The sequence below is a fragment of the Octodon degus genome, unplaced genomic scaffold (assembly GCF_000260255.1).
Source record: "Octodon degus isolate 3935 unplaced genomic scaffold, OctDeg1.0 scaffold00015, whole genome shotgun sequence".
In the NCBI taxonomy this organism is placed as follows: Eukaryota; Metazoa; Chordata; class Mammalia; order Rodentia; family Octodontidae; genus Octodon; species Octodon degus.
Window position 1 is genome coordinate 465,636 of NW_004524591.1, and position 25,345 is coordinate 490,980.

The 25,345-nt window shown below is 40.3% G+C and overlaps 1 protein-coding gene across 1 annotated transcript in view; it reads right to left on the reverse strand.

The window, feature by feature from the left end:
* The window catches only part of LOC101574187 (FGGY carbohydrate kinase domain-containing protein), a 285,894-nt gene that overhangs the window by 231,513 nt on the left and 29,036 nt on the right, over positions 1-25,345 (reverse strand). The window contains exon 2 of the mRNA XM_023709961.1: positions 16,081-16,184. Coding sequence (XP_023565729.1) covers positions 16,081-16,086 — 6 coding nt within the window. The 5' untranslated portion in view covers positions 16,087-16,184. The remainder of the gene's footprint in view (positions 1-16,080; positions 16,185-25,345) is intronic.

Below are 25,345 nucleotides of genomic sequence, written 5' to 3' on the forward strand. Positions count from 1 at the left end.
TATATATCTGAAATCTCTAGCAAATATATGCATTGGATAAATTTTAGATATATTCCCTTTAAGATTAGGAACAAGATGAAAATGTGTTCTATCCTGTAGTTGTTCAACATAATACAATTATGGCAAACACAATTAGACAAAAATAACAGACATAAAATATAACAAGAAGAGAGATACAATTTGCAGATGAAATTATTTCATAGATATAGTTCATACTGTCCTCCCTGCCTGGACTATTTCTTTCCCTATCTAAAATACCACACATATCACTACTGTAAAAAAAAAAAAAAGCTTGTTGAGGGTCAGCCAGATAGCTCAGAGGACTAAATCATCTGCTTAAGTAAAACACATGGACCAGTGTTCGATCCCCAGCACCACATGCTGTGCCAGCCCCACCCATGGGGCAGGCTGAAATGGCAACTGAGACTGGGCGTGAAGACACGTGTCTATAATCCCAGCACTTGGGAGGCTGAAAACAGGAGGACCACTATGAGTCCAATCTGTGTAGTGAGACCCTGTAAACCCCATACTAAATACATTTTTTAAAAAAGCTTGCTGAGCATCCAAACCATATTAGACCAATGACCTCTGTAATTAACCTGTGAAAGCCACCTTAAGATGACTCTCAAATATGATTTGTTTAAGGATGTGGAAAAGGAAAGGCTCTAAAGGCAATCATGACTGTCCTTATAAGAAAGAGGCAGAGTCAAGCATGACCATGGGTAAGGGGCAGGCGATGCCCAGAGAAGCTAGATTTAAGTGATCCAGGGACAAGCCAGTAGCCAGCAGCCATGGCTTGTGCCTGAAACACTTGAGGATAGCTTAGTGAAACTGATTTTCAGCTGCAGGCTGCAGAAACATATGAAAATAAATGTGTAGTTTTAAGCCACTGTGTGATAATGTCTTATATCAGTAATCATAGCTTCCTGGCCTAAAAGAAAAATATCATTGATTTTATAGCTTTTCTTACTAGAAGAAAAAATATATCACTTCAAGTTAAACACTTTTCCAAACAATGAATTCTAAAACATTCCTTAAGTGTAATTTGATACAGGGTACAATAAGTGACATATTAACTCACTGGAAAGGTTACATCAAGCACAGGCAGGACTTCCACATACCTTGGTTTTTCTTTCTTCCCACACATATCCTCCTTACCTTCTCTCTTTTTAGTTTTTATTTACTTTTTATTCAATAATGAAAGGTGTAAAAATTGTACAAGGAATTCCTATATAGCCTTAGATTCTCACAATGGTTTGCATAAACATGCTGCTCATGTGCAACACACACACACACACACACACACACACACACACTTTCATATGTTTTCTGAACCATTTGAGAATAAGATGCAGATATAGGGGCTGGTGAGATGGCTCAGTGGTCTAAAGCACCTACCTAGAACAAGCTAAGCAAAGCACAGAGACTGCGGTTCAATCCCCCAGCACCACATGCCAGCCAGCCCCGCCCCCTGGTGGGCTGAGCTGGCCACACACACACAAACACACACACACACGCACACACAAATAAATAAATAAAATTAAATTTAAAAAAAGATGCATATATAACATCCATTTCATTTACTCTTACATATTTCAGTATATTTAATGAAAATGAGAATACTCTCTTACATAACCATAATATAATTATTCTGTCTGAATATAAGCAATTCTGTTACTTAATCTACTGATTTTATTATAATCTTGTCAACTCCCACTAGGTGTCCTTTATAGTAACAGTGAGGATGCAATTCAACACCACAGATGCCCTTTGGTCAACTTATCTCTTTGGCCTCCTTAAATCTGAAGCTCTCTTTGAGTCAATCTTTACCTTTTTTTCTTTTTTCCCCAGTACCAGGGATTGAACTCAGGACCTTGTGTTTGCCAGGCAAATGCTTATTCTACTGAGCTATCTCCCCAGCTCGATCTTTATCTTTTATGACCATAATATTTTCAAAAAGTTGAGCCAGGCTATGTTTTAGAATCTCACTCAGTCTGAGTTTCTTACATTGTATTACAACTAGATTAGGAGTAGGCATTTTGGGCAGGATGACTACAGAAGCATTACCAAGTCCACACACTACTTTCTGGCAAGATATGTGTTAAACACCAAGGGCAAAACATGTAAAACATTCACATAAAGACCTAACAGATAGTGGTAGGAGGAAAGTATGTCTCCTGTAAGTCCAGCCTATTCCAGGATAGCTTGTGAGCCTGCTGTTCTCTCTCCTCCCTGCTCCCTGGCTAATCCCAGGCAATGGGGTGAGATACACAGAAGCCTCTACTACAACTGCCCTGCAACTTCAGTATCTTCACTGCCAAGAAAATCCCACTGATCTGATAGTTTGCACACTTTTAAATATCTTGACTTTCCTCCATTACCTTGCCAGGCCCCAGGCAATCCACCATGACATCATCTCCTTCTGTTGTATCTCCTAGCATACCCTCTGGTGTCTCTCCAATCTGTTGCTTAAATAGCAATTATTTTGTTTTGTTTTGTTGAGACATGGCCTCATTATGTATTCCAGGCTGGTCTTTTTTTTTTTTTTCTTTAGGCGGAACTGGGGATTGAACTCAGGCCCTTGTGCTTGCCAGGTAAGTGCTTATTCTACTGAGCCATCTCCACAGCCCAATAGCAATTATTTTGATCCTTCATAAATTACTATGTTATCCACTGTAGCTAAAGTCTTTTGATTTTTCTTAAGATGCAAAGCCAAACTGCTTCATGAAGCTCCCAAGTCCATTGTGTTCTGCCCCTCTACTTCTCTAAGCCCTCGCCAGCACCACCTTCTTTCCTGTCCCACACCAAAACTGCCCATTTTTCCCTTTTATCCTCCATATCTGCTTTGCAACCACTTTTTTCTCAATGACTGCCTGCTGCCTTACATAATCTTCCTTCCTCTGAATGGGACTCTTTGCTTAGTCAATGTATTGGTCAGCTTTCCATCTATGAAACATAATGCCTGATACACATAACTTACAAGAGGAGAGGTTTAACTTATCTCATGGTTACAAAGGGTTCAGCTCATGGCCAGATCATCCCAAGACAAGAACATCAAAGTAGATGGGCTTTGTGAAGCAGAGCTCCTTATTTCAGGGAAGCTGGGAATTATAACACCATAATCTGTATCAGTCAGAATTTTACTAGAAGAACAGATATAACACAAGATGTACAAATGTGTAAGAAATTATAAGATTGTCGTACAACAGTCAGCCAGAGTCAGATGAGGAAGCATGCAGAAGGCACCTGCACACTGGAGCCTGAAAGATTCAGTCTAAGGTCTGGAGCTCACTGCATTTTTCTGTGCAAGGCCATACCAGGAGGCCACAGGGTCTGCGAGGGAAGGCTGGTGAGTCTACACCAGAATGCTGCAGGATCTAAGGCAGAGGACAAAGAGTCTGTACTAGAAGCCAGGAGTTGACGTCTAAGCTGACTGTGAAGACCTGAGCTCCTCCAAGGAAAAAACAAACACTCCATCCTTCTTAAATTTTCTTATATATCCTTTAAGTGATGAGACACTCTATGGTGGGGCTTCCACACCCTAGGGTATAGAATTGGTGAGCAGATTTAGTTGGGCTTTTAACTTCTCATAATCTCTCAGTTTAAATATCACTGCCTTGTGCAGGCCTCCCCAACCACTTAGACCATACCAAGTGGGCTTTATGCTTTCACAGTGAGTCCTCTGCTGTATAGCGCTTCTAAATCACATACAGAGAAGACTGCATAAAATATACAGGAACACATTAAAGACTGAGAAGTACTTCTGTGTCCTTCAGCAATAAATCCACTTCCCTATTCAGCTATTAAGAACGATAAACTCGAAGCCTTTATATTGAAGTGGATGCCACTTGAACATATAAGTGAAATAAACCAGATACACATGTGTAAATATCATATAGTTTCCCTAGTATAAGAACTCAAAAGAAGAAATACAAATAGAAAAGTATAATACAAGTAAAAGGAAAGCAGGATCTCAAGGACTAACGAATCAAGAGAGGGAAAGGAGAAGAGCTAGGAAACATGAATAAGTCAAGCCATACAGTTATATGTAGAAGATGGGCAAGGCAATGATCCTGAGAATCTCCAGAAGATCTTTGAATCTAGCAGTTAATTGGAAAAATTCTCACCCTGATTAACTATATTTACTGATACCTGTGAACTAAGCTACTGCACTGCAGATGGTAATTTGTAATAGTAGTTTCATGCTTGGAGAGCCTGTCATTTTGGTCTTCTGAATATGGGCTGCTTGTCATGACATGCCAGTTGCTGCTATGATATCTCTCAGGTAGATGGTTGTTTAAAAAGTAGGGGGTGGTGAATGAAAGCAAGAGACAGGAAAAGGAACATTGTGGGACTGTCCTGCTTCAAGGTTGTATATGGTAAGATTTTTGGACTTATGTGTAAACATAAGAAGTATATAATAAGCATATATTTTAAGAATATATTTTATGCCTATTTTTAAATTATATTCTAATTTTTAAATGTTTTTTATTATATTCTGTAGGGACTTAAAGTTCAACATATCAATACTTGATGAAAAATACCTGTTCCATATTACACCTAAATGTTTGATATGCAGACAGATAGTGAGGTTAAGTTTAACAGCCTAAGTTGTATGGTAATAACAATAAGCTTGTCTTCTGGATGGTTAACAACCTAAGTTTGCAGACCAAAATTAGAGAAAAGGAAGGGCTGCAAGGAGAGCCAACATTTTTGACCTAGCCTTCTAAGGTCAATTAAGACTCAGGACATATGAGAACTTGTACTGTAACATCATGTAACTCAGTAGTGTCCCAAATTTTCTGATCAAGAAGATTATGGGGCCAAAGAGGAAAGTGATCGATGATGTAGAGTGTGCCTAAGGAGAGTCACATGGAGAGAAAACATTCTCTCAAGCTTTCACAGAGAGCACAATGGCCAAGCAATGGCCATGACTCATCCACATGGCTGATACTGACAAAGGTTCTACAATCTGAGGTACAGGATCTCAGGATAAATCCTGAGGGGATTTGACTGACCTTATCAGACCCAAAAGCTACAACTCTTATTGCATAGGTCCTGCTTTACCTTGGTCTTAACTATCCAGCAGAAAAGTATAAAAACGAAATATAAGAAGTAAAGCCATGGTGTTATGTTGAGCTGTAGGGGACTCAGGTCAACAATTTCTGACATTGCCAGTCAAGCAGAAGACCCAACACTATTATGGGCTACTGGACTCTTTTAGAATATTTTGCTGAGTTTACACAACTATAATATTCAAATAACGGAACTTAACAACAAAAAGGGGATGCAGATGAATGTCCATTTTGTATCTGTGTATTCAAATGGCTAGGATCAATATACATTTACATTCTCTTAATGAATAGAGAGATTTGTTCTAATGATGTATGTAAATAGGATATCATGTCTGCATCTTCTACAGCAATTAACCACTAGGAAGAATGTATACAATGCGTTAATTATTGAAACTGTCCTACCAGTTTGGTTTGAAACTGTCTCACTGCTATTTGTTTCTCAATAAATTTATGGGAATAAATAAATAAATAAATAAACAAATAATTAAATCCACTTCCCCAAAGCTGTCCCTGAAGGTACCATTTCCCTCAAGAGCCAGCACTTATAAGCCTTGTAATCCACTCGTGAAGATCTTATTGCATGACAAATTTTTTGTAAATGAAATAATTTGTGTGTATTTCTTTCATTCTTTGTTCCTTTGTCCTAAAATTTTTGATTTATCTTTTATATGTAGATGCAGTTTCTTTTATTTAAACAGGTATAATCTGTGTTTAAATTAAATATAATATAATTCAGTTACTTATTCTACTGATAGAACTCAGTTGCTCAAATGTGGGATTACAGAATATAATGCTATAGATACTCTTGCACATTAAGTCCCTGACTTACAAACATTTGAGTTGACAAACTTTACAGACATAAACAGACCTCACATTATGAACATTCATAGAGACAAACAAATTAGGCAAGCATGTCTGCTGGTAAAAATAATTTACTTACAGTTTTTTGGGTTTTTTTTTTTTTTTGTATTTGTGTGTGTTTTTAAAATACTTTAGTTGCATACTGGTGTCAAAGGTGTAGTCAAAATTATGAACAAATCCAAATTATGAACATTCTCCCGGAACTGAGCTCATTCTCTATTTGGAGACTTACTATGCTTGCATCTAGGCATATGCTAGTACACAAAATTTCTCCCTCTGCATGAAACTGACGGAGTGTTGGGCATGTGCATATTCAAATCTGCTTTCCATAGTTACTGCATTCTATCTCTGCCAGCAGGGTAGGAAAGCAAAGCTCTAAAAGTCTGTAATTATACATGTTTGTGATTATTTGTTTGAATTCTATCTCTTCCACTAGACTGCTAGATATAAGTGTACTTGTGCATACCATTTCCAGTCCAATTCTTGGCCCAGAAATCTTAAAAGAATTGGATGAATAAAAGAAGGTTTTCTGCTAATAAAGCTTAAACCTTCTGAATGTGAACATCAATCTGTCTGACTCCAAAATATATGTCTTTCCTAGCACATCAACTTTTTATCTTAAAATGATATGATCATTTGCACCCCATTTATTTCTTTCAAATGTAACAGAAGTAATAACATGAGATTACATCTGTCAAGCCAGCAAATGCATGGTAAGTAGTAAGGTTGCCCCCGTTCCACTACCAGGCACCTAGCCCCAGAGGTGCACAGAGCATACGAGAGAGAGCTGTGCAATGGCAAACGTTTTATGAATGTACGTGAAATAAGATTTCATTGTGGAGAAAGACAGGAGGTTTTGAATATCACTGTAGCACTCCTCAAAACTGAGATCAATTCACTGCTTTCAAGTCCAAACTGCACCTGTGTCCCAAATTATCCACTAGCACAAATACAATGAAGCTTGCTCCAAGTCCTGGTCAGAACAAACATTATACAGTGCTTTTAGTTCAGGTGGCAGCAGATTTTATCTGTGACCAGGCCTAAGGAAGAGCTGAGTGCAGAGGTGGTTACACACTGCATCTGCAGTTTGGCTTTGTGGGTTCAAAAGTAAACTCTGACTTCCTGTTTACATTGAAAGATCTTAGACCTTCATGGTTTCCTGTTGTGCCTGGTGTGTCTGTGCTTTGGATTCAGTTTTTCTCTATAATCTGAGTATGTTATGAAAAATAAATCTCTAATTATCAGCAGATTCTACCAGGTACTCTAAGTCATAACTTCTAAGAACGTCTGTCCCTACCTTCTTTGAAAGAAGCAGATTCAAGGGATTCCTGGTGTACAATAAACCTATCAGGAACTGACTGACTCTCTGACTTGATTCCTTCATTTTCCATTACCTTTATCTTTACTTCACTCTTAGAATCATCAAGTATAAATACAGAATGCTGTCTATGTACCAGGTACTCTACAAGGAACTGAGGAAACAAGCATACAAAGATAACTGCTATTCTGAAATCAAATTTCAGAAAGTGAGCCCTTAAAATGATAGATTCTGGGATTAAAGTATCAAGGGTAGAGCAGGCACCAACTATATGCAAAGCTCAGGGCTCAATCCCTAGCATCAAATAATTAAGTAAATAGATACGAAATAAAATAAGATTTTTAGATATCCTTTTCCAGAGGATTTACTGAATCAATACCTGTGGGACTGGGGCCTGAGAGAATACACTCTCAAAAGGAATTACTTAGGTACTTTTCTGAGAACCACTTGCTTTCAATTCAATGAAGAATTTAGTCAATTTGACAAACAGTAATGCCAAGGGCCTTCCCTGAAAGGAATAAGATTTTCACTACATGCAAGATGTTTTGATATCAGAAAATGAAGAAAACAAGATGCAGCAGAAATGGCTTGAACTTGCTCAGACACATGTCTGAGTCTTGGTCTTATTAGCTGTGGGACATGGGGCAAATTACTTATTTTCTTCGAGTCTCACTTGAAAGAAGGAAAACAACATTTTCTTTGGGTGCCTCCCTTTGTTATTCTAAGTATAAAATCCCATAACACATTTTACACTCTGAAGCACCAGGAGAAAGTTGATCCTTTTATGATCAAAAAACTTTCATAAACACAAATTTAATTAAGCCTATCTCTAAGGTTTCTCTTAAACAGAACTACGCTATCTCTAATCATTCCCAGCTTTGCCATGGGGCCCCATAATCTTTAACATCACTGCTAGGGATTATGTGCTTCCTTCCAGGGACCAGCAGGGCTTTTGCAAAAGCTCAGCTTAAAATTGGAGCCAGTCCTGTGTATAGCAGTAAGATGTTCTTCTGGCTCTATGTTAGCGCTGTCAGTGAATGGATATAAAAGTATATGTATAAGCTTATAGTCTTTCTAACCACAATTCCATCACCTGTTAGATGGAAAAATGTAATCTATTAGACCATTTATTATGTTAACATGGTTTAATGACATCTAATTTTTTTAAAAATCTGAATATATTCATGCTATCTGTTATTCTGATATAAACATGGTTACTGCGTCTTGCTCTTATATATCTGTGATTGTAATATGTCCATTCTAGGGACTCTGACTCTCAAATTACGTCTCACACATTCTGTATAAGAATTAGAAATTCTATGTACAGAATGCCTGGAAAGCACCTAGTAAGTATTCAGTGAGTCCTCATTATCATGTTTAAGTACAGACATGTTCCTTGATTATCTTTAAACTGTTATTCCAACAAATGCTTCTTCACAAACCATACATAAGCCTATACAGCCTTTTTCTTTTCAAGTATTCCTTTTTCTTTTTCTTTTTCTTTTTTTTTAGATTTGAACTTTACATTCTTGAACCTGTCATTTGGTGTTTATTGTCTATTTCACTAAGATACAAATTATTTGTTAGCCACTTCCATATCTCTTTTGGTTAACTTGATTCTGAACGATGTATTAAATGCATACTATGTGTTCTAGAGAACAAATATTCAAGTAGACTTTTCGCCAGCTGCCAGACGAGCTTGTGTCTATGCAGAAGATCAAATGATAAACACTGCATGAGGACTCTACACAAAGAGCTGTGAAGGCCCAGAGGAGGCACAATGCATTGCAAGGGGTGTGGGGACAGAAGACTTCATAGAGGCATGCCCTGGACTGGAGCATGGGGGAAGACACACACAATGATACAAGCAAGCAAGAACACAGATCTGAGATTTCTGTGCACTGGTTCAACTTCAGGTATACCTCCTTGTAGCTAGATGACCTTGCCAAACTTCAATGACCTCATCTGAACTCTGGAGTCATAGTACAATGAGCATTACCTCAAGAAGTGGGCGCAGTATAACAAGGTACATAGTATGTGTTCAAGAAGTACATGTCAAAATGATGGTGTTTTCAGGAATGATACTACTCAATAGATAGAAGGAGATACATGGTCATCCTAGCCAAGAAAACAACACTCTAGACAAAGAAAAAGTACATGCTGTCTTTAAAGAAGAGCAAATACAGTACAGATCTGAAGCACTTCAAACAAAAATCCAATTGTACAAGTGGTAAAACTGGATCTGAATAGATCAAGATATTTAGCACTTTTTAATTTACTTGGTGTGAATAGCCATGCACATTACTAGAAACAATGATGAGTTTGATAGTGTGTGCTACCCTTGTTCTCACTGGGAGTGTCATGCAATGTATTGCGTGTATAAGAACAATCTAAAATCTGGTCACTTTTTATTCTGAAACATATTTATCCCTAAGGATTTCAGATAAGGGTGTGTGCATGCACCTGCTAGTACATAGGATGAAAGGTAAGGGATAGCAGGATAAGAGCTAGGAAAAGGCCAGATCATATAAGATTTCCCATGTCCCTGTGAGACCCAGTCTTATCAAAGGATTTTTACTAAAAGGATGAAATTCTTGATTTTGAATTCAAGACCAATTTCACTCTGAGTCAAACTGTGTCTTAGTCACTTTCCTATGTGGGAAACAACACTCAACAGCCACAACTTAAATAAAGAGACGTTTATTTTGCCCATGGTTTTATTCATAGTCAACCAGCTCCAAGGCAAAAAAGAGGCTGATCGAGGAGTATCAAGGAAAGAAGAGATGCCCAACCCATGGCAGTCAGGAGGTAGAAAAAGAAGGGAGGAGCTAGAGCAGATGGTACTCCCTTTTCAGGTCTCACCATCAGTGGCCTTCCTCTAACCAGGCCCAACCTCTTAATAGCATATTTACCTACTGAACACATTTGACTCCACTAATGACTTTGTCCTTTCACACATATGAGAATATGGGGGAATATTTTAGATCTAAAGCATATCAGCGTAGACAGATCCATGAAAATTGGTGTGCTGTACAACAAAGAAGAATAAATACCTATACAGAAATATCTGATAATTCTTTCTGGGGCCTCCTCTTTTTCATAGGTTATGTCTCTAGCTCCAAGGAACTTTAGCCTTATTTTCCAAGAGCATAGCAAATGTTACTTGTAGGGCTATATAAATTGTTAATTTTATCAGCATCCCAGACTTGAAGTTATATTACAAAGCTGCTGTGATTTAGAAAGAACAGCATGGCACCAGGCCAAAAACAGATATGAGGAGCAATGAAGAGAGCATGCAGAAACAACTCCAAGCACATTCAACTATTTGATTTATTTATTTGTGTGTGTGTGTGTGTGTGTGTGTGTGTGTGGCCAGCTCAGCCCACCAGGGGGCGGGCTGGCTGGCATGTGGTGCTGGGGGATTGAACCGCAGCCCCTGTGCTTTGCTAAGCTTGTTCTAAGTAGGTGCTTTAGACCACTAAGCCATCTCACCAGCCCAACTATTTGATTTTTGATGGTGGGCCTAAAACATACACTGGAGGAAAGACAACCTCTTCAATAAATGCTTTGGGAAAACTGGCTGTCCATATGCAGACGATTGAATCTAGACCTGTATCTCTCATCTTGTACTAAATTTAAAATAAAAATAGAACAAAAAAAACCCTAAATGTTAAACTAGAAACACTTAACATGCTAGAAGATAGGTAAAACTCTTGAAGTCATAGGCATAGGCAGAGACTCTCTGAGCAGAACCCCAGTTATATAAGAAATAGTTCTGAAAATGAACAAATAGGATCATATTAAATTAAAAACCTTCTGCATGGAAAAGGAAACAGCCATCAGAGTGAAAAGACAACCTACATAATGGGAAAAAAATATTCCTAGTGATTCCTCAGATGGCAGAATGTATAAAGAACTAAAAAACTAGACTGCCAAAATGAAAGGCCCAATAAAAAAAATTGGTAAGTAAAATTAATAGACATTTTACAGAAGTACAAATGACCAATAAGTACCATCTGTTTATAGCTGCACAGGTCATAATAGCTACATCTTGGAAGCAGCCTAAATGTGCATCAACAGATGAATGGATAAAGAAAGTGTATTGCACACCATACAATGCTACTCTGCCATGACGAAGGACAATCTTGAATCATTTGTGGGAAAATTGAGACCATAATGTTAAGTAATAAAAGACACACACACACACACACACACACACACACACATCACTGTTTCTTTTAGATAAAAAACCCAAAGTATGAATAAAAAGCAAAAACACACTTCTTTCTTTAAATATTTTAAAATATTTACTTATTTCTCTAGATAGTTTTGCTTTTGTCCTGCTTCAAGGTATAATTCATTGAAAAGTTCAGATCCCATATGATTCAAAACATGTGCCTGAAGTCATCAATGTTGCTGTGTTGCATGGAAAAGGTCGGTTCATTAAGTAGAGAAGAGAAAGCCTCAGTGAAGACTGGATACTCGACATATGTGTCCACACTGGGTCCTACAATAAGTCACTCAGCTTAAAAAGAGAAATCAAACTAGAACAGTATGCATGCAGCCAAAACTTACTACACATCTACCAGGTAGGCGTTATGCTGAATAGAAGTGAGCAGAAGTACCTACTGTGATTCTCTTCCATTATCGCCCTGTGTGCTAAGGACCACATGCTGGTTTCACTATCCTGGGTCCTTTAAAGTTGGACACTGAATCTTTGTCTTTCTGAAACATCACTAAGCACTATTCTCTAAAAGTTTAAAAAATACATGGCAGGGATAAATCTTATGATATGTGAACTATCTTTCAACAAAATGTTTTAAAATTCATGTCAGTTCACACCATTTTGCTAAAGACAACAATCTTTTTGAAGATTTATGATGAGTTCTTTTCAATTGAATATATCCTCAAACCATAAGAACATAGCCAAAATATTCACTCACCTTTCCCATTTGATCTCCTTTTTCCTATTGGCTACAGGGAGTTACTGATGGGAGCTTCTGCCCATCAGTAAGACCTCAGCAAAATAGATGAGGGATGATAAAGTAGTAAGACGAGATGCAGGAATATCCAAGCACTGGTACCATTCTCCAGCCAAAGAAAACCAGCATGTGTCACTAATCAAGCTTCTACTATGCCACAGGGCAGGATGGGCCCAGGCAGAAACAGAGGAGGTATAAACTTCACCTGAGATACATGCTGGAACTATTAACATAAATAACAGCAGAATAAAATATGTCAGTAGAGTTAGAAAATAGAGTTGGGAAGGAAAAAGGTAAAAACTAATATTTAATGATCATCTACTATATACCAGGCTTAAAATTAGGACTAATTCTAGTGATGTACAGTGCCCATAAAACTAAAAGCATTATGTACATGAATGTAGATACTATTGTTTTTCCACTATTCTTTTACTTTTATATAAAACTGTATCGAAATGGCACATATCTAAAATATTTGATGTGATGTTTTAACATAGCACATCCTCAATAAAGATACTACCACCATTAAGCTAACCATATTTGTCACCACAAACACTTCCTTGTGCCCCCTTTACACTACATGTTCTTTGTCTTTGCACCCGATCTTCCGTTCAAGGTAACCACCAATGTTCTTGACATTCAGCTCCACGTTCATTAGAGACGGAAAATTTCATTCCTGAACAACCTAAGGTGCAGCTGACATCTCGACTCCCAAGTCTTGCTCTGTGCAAGTCTTAGCTCATCGATATTCCTTCCACCCCAACCAGATGGCACAGCTGCTACAGGACAAGCTGTCATACTGCAACTCCTCTTGCCAGCACAGAGGAGTACTCGAGCAAAGGCAGGATCAGCCCCTGACCTGGTGACTTTTTAACCTCTGGTTCACCCTGCTGTGTGTTACCCTGGATTTCAGCAACTTGTGGTAATTAATTGTGAGCAGACAGCTCTTCTTTCATGGAGTTAAAAAAAAAATGGCATTTTTCTTTGTTAATTAAATCATCCATGAGGAAGATAAATGCGCAGCCCACACTTGTACCTTCTAAAATATCAAAGGCCTGATTAGTACTTGTTAGATTTTACCTCAGGCTTTCCAGATTCCTAGAAGCAGGGGGCTTCTAAGTGTTTACCAATAGTCAGTTACTTGTTCATTCTTTCACTCATTCTTTGGGGGTGACCTAGAAAGAAGCAATCTGGATCAAACACAAAATGTCCTTGGGAATTTTGTCTCAATTAACCCACTGAATTAGAAACATCAGAAGTAAGCAGACAGGAAGAAGCAGAATCCTTCAGACCATGCTGAAAACCACTTTTCAAAAACTTCACAGACCCTTTAGGCCTGTGTTCTGGTTGGTAAATTTTTCCTGGCAGCAGGGATCTAGTTGCCAGAACCACAACAAAAGGGGTCCTTGAGTTTCCCTGGGAGTGTTCCTCCAACTGCACCTAGCCTAGCCCTCACAAAGGTGATATTGTTGCTGACTTGCTGTGCTTGCAGCACCTGAGGGAGATCAAAGGCACTTCCTGATGCCAGTGTGACCACCGTCTCACCCTCATGACATAGCAGTAAAACCAAAGTCTAATCCCACTGGCCCAGTAGGCCAATTCCCACTCTGAAGTACAAAGCCTGTGAGGGTGGACAGAGAATTTCCAGTAAGATAGGACATCATAAACTGATATTTTATGGCCCTTATTCATTGCAGGCAACTGCACCTGTCCATCAAATTCGTTCAAGCCTGAACAGTTGTTTCATGTGAGCCATTTATGTCATGGGGGAAGTTTCATCAGAATCCCCTCCAATGCTGAATGTCTATTTTGTGGTAGGCACATATATCTGTAAGGCATGATATCCAGCAGCACTCAGCTCAAAAGAGGAAGAATCCAAAGCTCAGAAAGTTCAACAGCTCACTCAAGTCATGAGGCCAAACAGTGCATGGCAAGATGTCCTCATATGTGTCTAACAGCCACAGGCATCTGCTCTCCCAACTGCTCAACAGGCGCATGGTCAGCACATGCAGTACCATGTAAAGTGAGTTCCTAGATCCAGGACACAATACGTTTATAAACTTGGGAAAATCACTGGACTTTTCCATGTCCAACTTTACTCATTTGTAAAATAGGAGAAGAGACAGTGCCTTTCATTTAGGTGTGTTCTGCTCAGAAGTCCAAACTGAGTGGGTTCACATGCTACTTTCAGACTTGTGGTGGAAGCCAAAGCAGGTTTTTCCTACTGAAAATAGGGGATGGTTTAAATGGCTTAAACTGGGGGTTGGTAAAGACAAGCGAACAAGTATAGAGCCATATCAAAGGAAATGTAGGCTGGCCTGATGCTTGGACACCTCCTGCTGGAAGGGGAACTGGCCTTTCCTTCAGTGGCCTCATTACAGTGTTGCTAAAGGGGAAGAAATGTGGAACGTGAAAAAAAAATTGGTCAAGGAACTTCCATTTAACACAACCTAGAGCCCAGAGAAACAAATAAAAAGAAATGCATGTTACTCCACAAAGATTTCGGTAACTCTGGTCCCTCCTGGCAGAGCCGCTGGCTCCTTGCTGCCCAGTAATGAGAGTGGTGTAATCAACAGCAGGCCTGGGGACATGCTTGCCCATGTGAAGCACTTCACCTTTTTAGTCCTCATACCAGGAGACATAGATTGTCATGCTCCATATTCTGTAGGTGAGGAATCTGAGGCCCTGAGGAATGAAATACCTTGTCCAATGGCCCATTCTCAGAAAATGCAGGAAGTGGAACTGGAAACCAGCTGGGCAGGCTCAAATATCTCGGACAGGGAATGCCACATGTGAGAACACCTTGTTGAGTGCCTGGCACATAACACACTCACTATCATGATTTTAGTCTGAACCTATATTGGAGCCTCGTACTACAATATCTGTTATAACTCTATCTCATCTATGGGAGGGTCCATGTCATACTTATATCTCCAGAGTTTAACACTGAGAGGACATAACAGCAAGGATCAGCAAATAAGCAACTGCAGGAACATTTACTCAAGAGTGCCTACTAACAACAACAAAAACCTCTGTGCTGTCCCTATAGGCACTAACCAGCTTGGCACAGCATATCCTTTTCTCCAAACTGTGGGCAATTCTGCCCTGGGCTGTGTCCCATTCTACTCTCTGCTCATCTTCTGCCCATCCTTCACATTCGCCTCTACTGTACTCATCTGGGAAAAATCCAAGGAGTCACTCATCTCAGTTTAACCAAGTAATGATTTTTAAATAAAAATATGGTAGAAATAGGTACTTATCAAAATGGAATGCTTTCAGACTCATAAATTTAAAGAAGGTATAAATGTTAGGGCAGGCACTAAATTTTAAGTGCAATTTTGGAGAAAGCCTTTCTATTAATTCATGGAGAAAAACTGACAAGTAAAAATTGCTTATCAGGTTCTTTAGAAGTCACGACATGCACCCTAATTCTCTAGCTCCTCAGGAGGCTCCCTCCCAGAGACATGGACGGTCTGAAAGCCAAAGAGGAAAGATACTTCTCAGGGAAAGACCATGCTACCTTCAGAGACAGAAGGCTCCACAGCAATGAGGCTTTGTCATCCTTGGATCCAACTTCACTCCCCATGCCTGTGTTCTCTGGTCAGGTTGTTCTCAAAGGCAGACTTAACCCTTGCATGGTTTTTAAGAATTTGGCCACTAAAAAAGGACTGCACAAATCTATGTCAGGCTTTGGGAAGGGCAGTCTGGAGGCTCCTGGCTAGACAGAACACAAAGAGGCACGAAGGGAAAAGAAGGAGACAAGGCAAGGTGAGACAGCCAGTACTACCACCCCTCATTCTGCGTTCGTGTGCAATGGCTTTGCTCTGGTGCACAGCACACTCACCCCCATGTGACACGAGGATGTTCCACAGATGACAGCTAGCCGTGATGTCAGTGGCTGTCCTTCACAGCTGAGGCCATGACCCCTCACGTCTGCTCCAATCACTCCTGTGAGAAAGTGAAACAAAACAATCTCTTTAAAAAAAAAAAAAAGCCAAAACCAAGCATAAAACTCCCTCTGTTCCATGTGCCTGTGAGTCTACTACCTGCCGCGAGAAATAAGGAAATTTACTGTTTTGCTTCGCTCTGACCCATGTGTGGCAGCAATCCTGCAGTAATAACAGTAACTACACCTTCTTCCAAATGAAAAGCGGTGACCAGCAGCTATTCTGTGCTCACTAAGGAGCGGATGCATGCTGGACACTTACATGGGTGCTTTCACCGAATATTAACACTGTCAGATAGATGTTAGGAATGCCACAGACGTCAGGGAAAAACCATGGTCTACAGAGACTGACCAACTTGCTCACAGTAATGCTGCAGTAAGGAGTGGAGTAGATGCATGGAATCTGGTTCAGTGCCTTGCACACAATTTCAAAGAAGGCAAGAGAGAGGAACTGCCTCACAACTGATTCTGTCTGGCATGCCTAGGTTACTAATCTTACTTTGCTTACTACAGGGCTCCAAGTGTAAAGGAGGGGAAGAATGAGTGTGAGTCCTTGTTGAAAGAATGCCACCTAGTAGTTTCCCATAGAGTATTGGCTCGGGCTGTTCTACAAAGACTATATTCTTTGATATGTGCTAGGCAAATGAAAGTAGAAACATAATTAGAAAACTAAAAATCCAACAAGTAACCTGAGATGCCCTTTTTTAAAAAAGTGTATTTAATACAGGATCTCACTATGCAACTTGGACTTACAGCGATCTTCCTGTTTTCAGTTTCCCCAGCACTGGGATTACAGGCTTACAGGCATGCAGAACACGCCTAGTCTCAGTGGCAGACTCAGTGTGTCTGGGGCCAGGGCCAGTGATGCTGAGGATTGAACCTGGGTCCTTGTGCTTGCCTAAGCATGCACTTTGTCTGCTGAGCTATCTCACCAGCCCTTCAACAAGTAATCTATGCACAAAACAACACATGGTGTAATATGCCACAGACAAGAAGTACGTATTACAACATGAGGAGAAGGTGAATTGTGCTGGGCAGGGATCTGATGCTGCAAGGAAGGGGAGAAACCCTCCCATTGACTTCATCTCTCTACACACTGTCTCCAGCATCTCAATCTGGAATGTTCCTTTGCTCCTTTGCATGTGCTGGTTCCTCTGCTTGGAGCACAACTTCTCAACCTCTCTATAAGGCTGGTTCTTATTCACTCCTAACACAGATGTTACTTTCTCAAGAAGGGTTTCCTGGTCCCACAGGAAAGATGGAACCTTGTTGTCCAGCATTGCCTTGTACATTCTCAATGAAAACGCCTGGCAATTTTGAGAATTCATCAACTGCCTGATTCCTATCTCTAATAAAAGTCAAAAGAAGCTAGCCTTGCTTTTATTCATGTGGTCAGCGGATCAGTGTCTGTCAGAGTTGCTATCTCAGGGAATAAAATGAGAGTATGAATGCTGGAGGACACAAGATACACAATGAGGGTCCCTGTGCCCAGGGTGCCACAGTCTTGGGAGAGGGAGACAGAGAGGGAGAGGGAAAGGGAGACAGAGAGCAGAGAGGGAGAGGGAGAGGAAGACAGGAAGGGAGAGGGAGATTGTGAGAGAAAGGCAGAGAGAGAGACAGAAGCAGAGAGAGAGAGAGAGAGAGAGAGAGAGAGAGAGAGAGAGAGAGAGAGAGACTGAGACTGGCATTTCTGCTGGGGCCTGGAGGTATGTCTCAAGGAGTTCAGTCAGTACTGTCCCACAGCAGTTAGCAGGGGAAATGCAGGTTGGGGGTGTCTTATTAGGCCACAAATTTTCAGATACTGAGGCACAGATTTCTCAGCAAGCAGGCTTTTCTAAGAAGCTATGGATCTGGGGACCACAGAGAAGCCACTTACAGTTTCCTAGGCTTTTCCCCAATTCCCCTGTCTGGATGCAGAAACTTTATGTACCTCTGCTGTTTTTCAGAGGCCCAGCTAAAGGGAATACAGCTCCTCTGAATCTTCCAAATTGCTTACCACAGGAGTTAAAAATCCCAGCAACTAAGCAGCTAAGCTCTAGGACTTGACCCTGAGGGATTCTGGGCCCATCTGTTTTCAGAGCAAGCTCCTGCTCTGTTCAGTATGGCGGGGCTGGCCTACAGACTGCAGCCTCCAGACTCAGCCACAGTCCACCCCACCAGGAGATCTAAGGGCTGAAAGCGAAAGCCAAATCAGGTCTCCTTGTCTTCCTTTGTCTCAGAGGAAGATTTCAAAAGTGAGTATTTCCCTTCTGCCTCCAGCTGTGTTGACAAAATGGCCACAGCTATGGTATTACTAGTGCTAACTGTCCTTGGTGTCCTTCCTCCCTCTTTGTCTCTGTTTCTGCCCATGTGTGCATGCGCATCTCTCTGTCTCTGTCTCTGTCTGTGCCTGTCTGTCTGTCGGTCTGTTGGTCTGTTGGCCTGCCTGCCTCTCTCTCTCTCTCTCTCTCTCTCTCTCTCTCTCTCTCTCTCTCTCTCCCTCTCTCCCTCTTTCCCTCTCTCCCTCTCTCTGCCTGCCCACAGCCTCTGGGTGGTAGCAGCTTCCATTCTATTATCTCCAGGGCAGCCTCTCATAGCCTGCATCACCAGGGGACTCTTTTCTTTGCATATGAAATTCTCCTTTTTAAACACTTAGTGTGGGGCTGGGGAGATAGCTCAGTAGAATAGGCCCTTACCACAGGAGTTAAAAATCCCGGCAACTAAGCAGCTAAGCAGTCCAATCCCCAGTTCCGGAAAAAAAAAAAAAAAAAAAAAAGAAGCTTCGTGTGACACATGCTTCCTGCATAGACCCTGAGGGATGTGGGTCCCCACTCAGTCCACAAAGAAGAAACCAGATTGTGAGCAAATTTTAATGGAGCTTTTCTTATATGCTTTCTCTTAACATGTCTCATTTTATTCCTAACACAACTCAATAATGTGGAAAGTACTATTATTGTCCTTGCTTTACAGAGAAAAATCTTAAGCTTAGAAATTAAAAAAACAAAGAAACAAAAAACTTCACCAGGATCACAGCATTTTCACAAATCAGGACTGCGATTTTTACTCAGGTAATCAGATTCCAATGAATGGGTAAAAAGTGTTTGCTATCTGTACATCTCAAAACACCAGAGTCTTCAAACTTTTGGTGCTAAGATCCCTAACAGACCATGGGTTAATCACTGCTTGTCCTCCACTGGAAATAAATTCAAAGAACTCCTGCGATTAACCCGTATTTACTGGTTCCACCTGTGTAAAGTACAAAGTTATATTTACAAGGCCATTTAATTTAATAAGGATTTATAATGGAGGAAAGTGCTTATGGAAAATGTTTCTTTGTTTCTTCTCTAGTTAGCAGATTCACTCTTAGTGTATCTAGGCTTAGAACTTAAGAATGAATGACAGGGGCCGAGGAGATGGCTCAGTGGAATAAGCACTTCCCTGGCAAGCGCAAGGGCCTGAGTTCAATCTCTGGTTCCCCCCCCCCAAAAAAAAATGAATGAATGAGAAACACAATAGAATTTAAAAAGAGAAAGATTTGCCATAAAATGAAGAAAATGACAAAACATATGGCTGCTTTGGTATTGAGAAAATATTCGAAGACAAATGTTTGAACAAGGATAGTTGTGTCACCATCACTACGACCACTGTTACCACCGTGAATACCAAGTTGCCAACACTGGAACTCTTTCCACCTCAACAGTCAACCATATTTGACCTTGTTCATCAAAACTCTTGTTCTTCCTATACTCTAACTTTCTTATGTAAAGGAAAAATACCTGAAATTGTTATTTTACCATGGAACACAGTACCCAGGCTGAGAGGAAATCTGAGCTTCAGGCCCAGTTGTGTCACAAGTATGAACTAATTCACTCATCTCCACAGTGAAAGAAATGGATTATGAACCCAGGTTCTTCCTTGGATATCAGTATAGAATACATATAGTGTTTCTTCTACTATACCAGGAAAAGCTTCTGCTTGCCAGGAAGGAGAAGAACACAAAACACTCTCCCAAGATCCAAATTCTCCTGTCCTAATAGAAGCAGGCAGCCATCATCCAGGCTCATACAGTTCTGACAAAAGGCAGGACTTACCAAGTTATCCCTTCTGCAAAGTTCCCTGCACTGCCTAATGCCACACCTGCTGCAACAGCAGTGCATAAGTTATACTTTCTGTAAGATCACATGCATCCAGAGCTGACATTCTCTGTTAATATGGTCCTAGAGAGGTTGGCATGTACTGATTCTGACAGCAGGGCCCAAGGATATACAGGCAAAAGTGAGAGAAGGTGGCCAGAGTTCTCTCCTCTCTGCATAACCGTATTTCACAATCCATGGAAAGTTCACAGACAGTACATTCAGCTATGGTTCCACTGGAATGATTAAGAATGACCAGGAAATGATTCCCAAGATCAGATTTTGACAAGTACAGCCCTCAACAATGCAGGACTCTTTGTGTGCATGTATAGGTTTCAGTTTATTCTGTATTTCTTGGAATGCTTACGGGGCAAAATTGGCAGCTAAAGAAATGGGCACCAATAATATGGTACAACCAACTGTGGGTTTCTCCAAAACTTGCACAATAGCCAACTGATGGTAGTTGCACAATAAATTTTTGTTGAATGAAAACAAAACATTAGACAAACAACTTACTGATACAATAAATCAGTTCAGGATCTCTTGCATAAGGATTTTTACTCTTCAACATACCTACATAACTCATATCAAGTAATACGTTAAAATTTAAAAGCATGTGTTTTCTTTCTTCCCTTCTTCCATCCATCCAACTATCCGTTCTTCCAACCAAACATTTATTGACTGTCTTTTACATTTATATAAAAGAAAAAAGAGACTTTGTAAATGTTATGATTAAGAGGATGTTATCCTGTAATTTATTGAGGTACAACTGCTTTGAAAACTTCACGGGGTCATATAGAAGAAAAACATCCCAAGTCCTAGCATTTGTGTTATAATTATCTCCCATTTTATAGCTATATAAAGTGTGTTATAAGTTGAAAAGCATACTGAAACACTGTACCCTTTATTTAATCTTTAGAAAAACTCTGATACATGTATTTTATTTCCAGTGCACAGTCGAAAAAGCTGGATTTCATAGAGGTGAAGTAATTTCATCAAATTTATTTAGCTATTTAGAGGCAGGAGGCTGGTTCAAATTGGCGTTTTCAGTCTCCTAGCCTGACGTATTAGTGTTCTGAAAAAGACTGAAACAATGCCTTCAGACACCTCAGAATATAAGAGGGAAAGAGGACTTCTAATTTTACATACTATTTAACATTGTACACACTTAAGACTTGATTTGTCATCTGAAGGGATGAGCCACAAAAGTCCATGAAAAGAGATGCTTGACTATTGTTGGCTGAGAGGCGAGAGTCCTATGCTAACTGTAAGCTCCTGAAAGGCAAAAATCATGCAAATACATCTATGGAGTAGACCTAACACTAGTCTACATACCAGCAATTGTATGTACTAATGTTCGCTTATGTTATACAGAAAATACTATATACTCATGTGACATTATGATTAAGCATTAAGAACAAGACACATTTATCACATATGTTTAAGTTTCCTACCTTCTTTATGTCTCTATTTTCACATTTTATAATTTGAATAATATTCTCTCCCTTATAGAATTTTTATGAAAATTACCCATGTTGATACATGTATAGTGCTTAGGCCAGTGCTGTCCAGCAGAACAATCCATGGAGATGAAAATACTCTACACTGGCACTATCTAATTAGGCAGCCACCAGCCACATGTGGCAAACAACTATCCAAAATGCAGCCAGCTCAACTGAGGAACCCAATTTTCCATTTTATCAATTTTAATTAGTTTAAATGGCCACACATAGGTAGTACTTACATTGTATATGTTAGAATATTCCTAGCATGACAAGAATGTTTGCTGTTCTTATTTTATTACTTTTATTACTCTTGTTATTCTTAAAATTGGTTTAATCAGACTTGAAATTGAATGCCACTTCTATATTCTTTTGCAAATGCCTTCATCTCTCAGACATGGAACCTCAACTCCCAACTTCCGAGGAAGCTGGTAATAATACGTGCCTATAACATTGTTGTGAGGATTAAGTGAGATTATGGGAATGTACCATTTCTCAGTCAGCAAGAGCTGACCACCAGGAACTACAGCACGGCCAGCAACAAGCAGAGCATTAGAGGGGCCTTTTGAACATTCCTCAATATGCTTTGTCTTTCTGTGTCACTCTGCCCAGAAAATTGTTTCCATAGCTGCCCTTTACCCCCTTGCTTCCTGTTAGAAGCCTCAGGCATAGCATCAAAAGCGTTAGTACCTCAGCCAGGAAGCTAACCAAGTTACCCTCACTTGGGCCCACCTCCTGACACTGTGAAATCTGAGACACAATCTGCCATGTACCTGTTTGCACAGCTTTCTCCTCTACAATACGATGAGCATATGAAGGCCCAGATAAAGTATTTTCATTGACATGTAGTAATTTTATGTTCAATGTCGATAATGTAGTAGCTCTCTAACTTTGTTGCTGTATAAAGCTATTTCCTGGATAACCACTGCACATTTATCCACAGGTAATTACTCTGTATCTTAAATATGAGTGAAGGTGAACAATACTGAAGAGTTGTGATTGACAAGGCCTAAGTAATAATACAATTACTGGAGCAACACAACATAACTTAACTGAAACTTGTCGAAACTCATTGGTAGGGCTGGTGTGTACTTCAGTGGTTAAGTGCTTGCCAGGGATACATGTACAATGCCTTGGACTCCAAGACAAACACCACAGAAAGTCATTTGTAAAGAGAAATGTTCTAAGAGCCTTAAATACTGAAAGGTGGTTTTATGCCTGACTGTATAAATGCAGTTTTAACCTTAGCATCTAATGAAGTTCAGGTGCAGACCTACAAAGTTTGGACTTATCCAGCTGTGCCTGGCTTGGGTCTGGCTGCTGTTCTCAGCTCCTTCCTGCTGCTGCCCTTGGGAGTGAACCTGTTGTGCCTCTCTGGCAAGATGTTCTGCTCCTGGACTAGCTGGGTGGTTCTGTCTCCTACTCTCTCTACAGGGATTGCAGCTGCAGGGTTTCACCTCAGGCCTGTATGCCAGGCCTGAGCTGAGTCTGGAGGGGACAAGGTGGAGTAGGGGGGAGAGGCAGCTCTCCCACATACTCACTGTGCCTGGGCTAGGACTGGATCCGGGGATCCCCAGAACGCGGCAGAAATTCTCGCTGGGCAGGCAGGGTAGGGGGAGTGCTGTGGAGTGTTGAGGGGGGGTCCCAAGAGGGTGGAAGAGGGTCTTACCCACACTGCGCCTGGGCTGGGACCGGCAGGTCCCACCGGCGCAAGGTAGCCAGAAGCTCTCCTACACACTCACAGGGCCTGGGCTAGGACTGGATCTGGGGGTCCCTAGAACGCAGCAGAAATTCTCACGTGGCAGGCGGGGGGGGTGCTCCGGAGTGTTGGGGGGGGGCCCAAGGGGGTGGAAGAGGGTCTCACCCATGCTTCCCTGACTGTATAAATGTAATTTTTCACATGAGGCTGTTTTTACCACACTATTTACAAAAACAGAAAATGAGAAAAGGATCTTCCAAATCAATTGCCAAGGCCACTTGCTGCTACAGAAGTGGTATATGCATGCACACCAAGATCTGCATGACCATACTAACTCTGGAGCCTACAAAAGCCAAAATCTTCCTTTTCAACCTCTTCCAAGAATCTTATGTGTTCACAAACAGTACAGCTGAACTGGAGTCTCTTGGAGAACTTGTTGCTATGGCACTACAGCAAGCCCAAAGGGTTAGCAATAACAGCAAAGTTTTTTAATTAGATGTGGGTCGGCAGTACCAAATATCCGAAGTAGGCAGTACATAATGATTTAAGGTAGGGACTGTGTGGTTAGACTCCTTAGTTCAAGCATCGTGAGTTGGTCAAATTACTTCACCTTTCTGTGCCTTTGTTTCCTGATCTGTGAGAGTAAATGATGGTCAACTATAATTCATACAGACTGAGTAGAAAAGTGTCTAGGATACAGTTTCCTCCATATATCTTTGGCATGACAATTATTCTTTCTGAAAACACTCACCCTTCTGCGGTAGTAGCAGGGCTTGGCATGAATGTTCAGGCATGTGACCAGGGCCTGCTTTGCTAGTTGTTTGGGTTTACCTGGATTGATTGCACCATCTGTTTTCTGTCCTCAAATATACAGCTGATGATAGAATAATGAGGACCTCAGCAGAATGGGGAAGATGAGGTACCTGGTAGTAGGCACAACCCAGGTTAATATTTCAAATGCTGTTGATAAGGGTGGGTTACTGAGAAGAGTCCAGACAAGATTGTTAAGCTTCCCTGGTTCTTTAGCATTAAACTAAACCCTTTCTGTCTTATCATGTCTCTCTATGAGACTACTCTTCATAAAATATTTAAGCTTAACAGTTTCTTTAGATCTTTACTTACTTATAAAGACTGTGTTACATAAAATTTAAACAAATCTGTATGTCTCTCTTGTTATCTGTCATTTGTTATAGGGTTGTCCACTACAAACACAAGACGGGTGAGGAAATGACATTTTAGCAACCACGTATTTTTTTCCCAACCGCATATTATTAAGTACAATGTCCCTGGAATATCTTCAGTCTTGGGAAAATTGGAATAGTTTTCTATCCCAAGTGTGAGGCACATAACTGTGTGCTTGGGATATAGGCACTGTTAATAAATGTCTGTCTAATTTCTCCTGGGAGAAAGAAAAATTAGATTTCCTTCAGCAACTTCCTATTATCACTAGATAAATGGTCTCTTAAAATTATCTGAAGGTTCCTTGGAATTAGAGAAAGAACCACTAGCCCAGCAATTCCTGAGAAGACAGAGTGAGACCAGTGAGAGGCTACAGTAAGACACCAGCAAGAGTAGAGAAATGCTAACCATTCTTTAGGACTTCTAAACTAAGGAAAGAGATCTGCAATTTCAGAGAAAAATATGATAATTAGCAGGGCTAGTTCTCCCTTCTTCTGAAGGCAAGTCCTCCCTTGGTATGAGTTTCAGTAACATTGTAAAGTTTCACAGGCTTTGCTGGCATTAGTTGAACATCAACAGATTCTTTTTTTTTTATTTTGGACAATTTTTATTGGTATATTCATTTAAGTATGTGAATAGTTTATTTACAATGTGCAGTCTATTATTTTTTT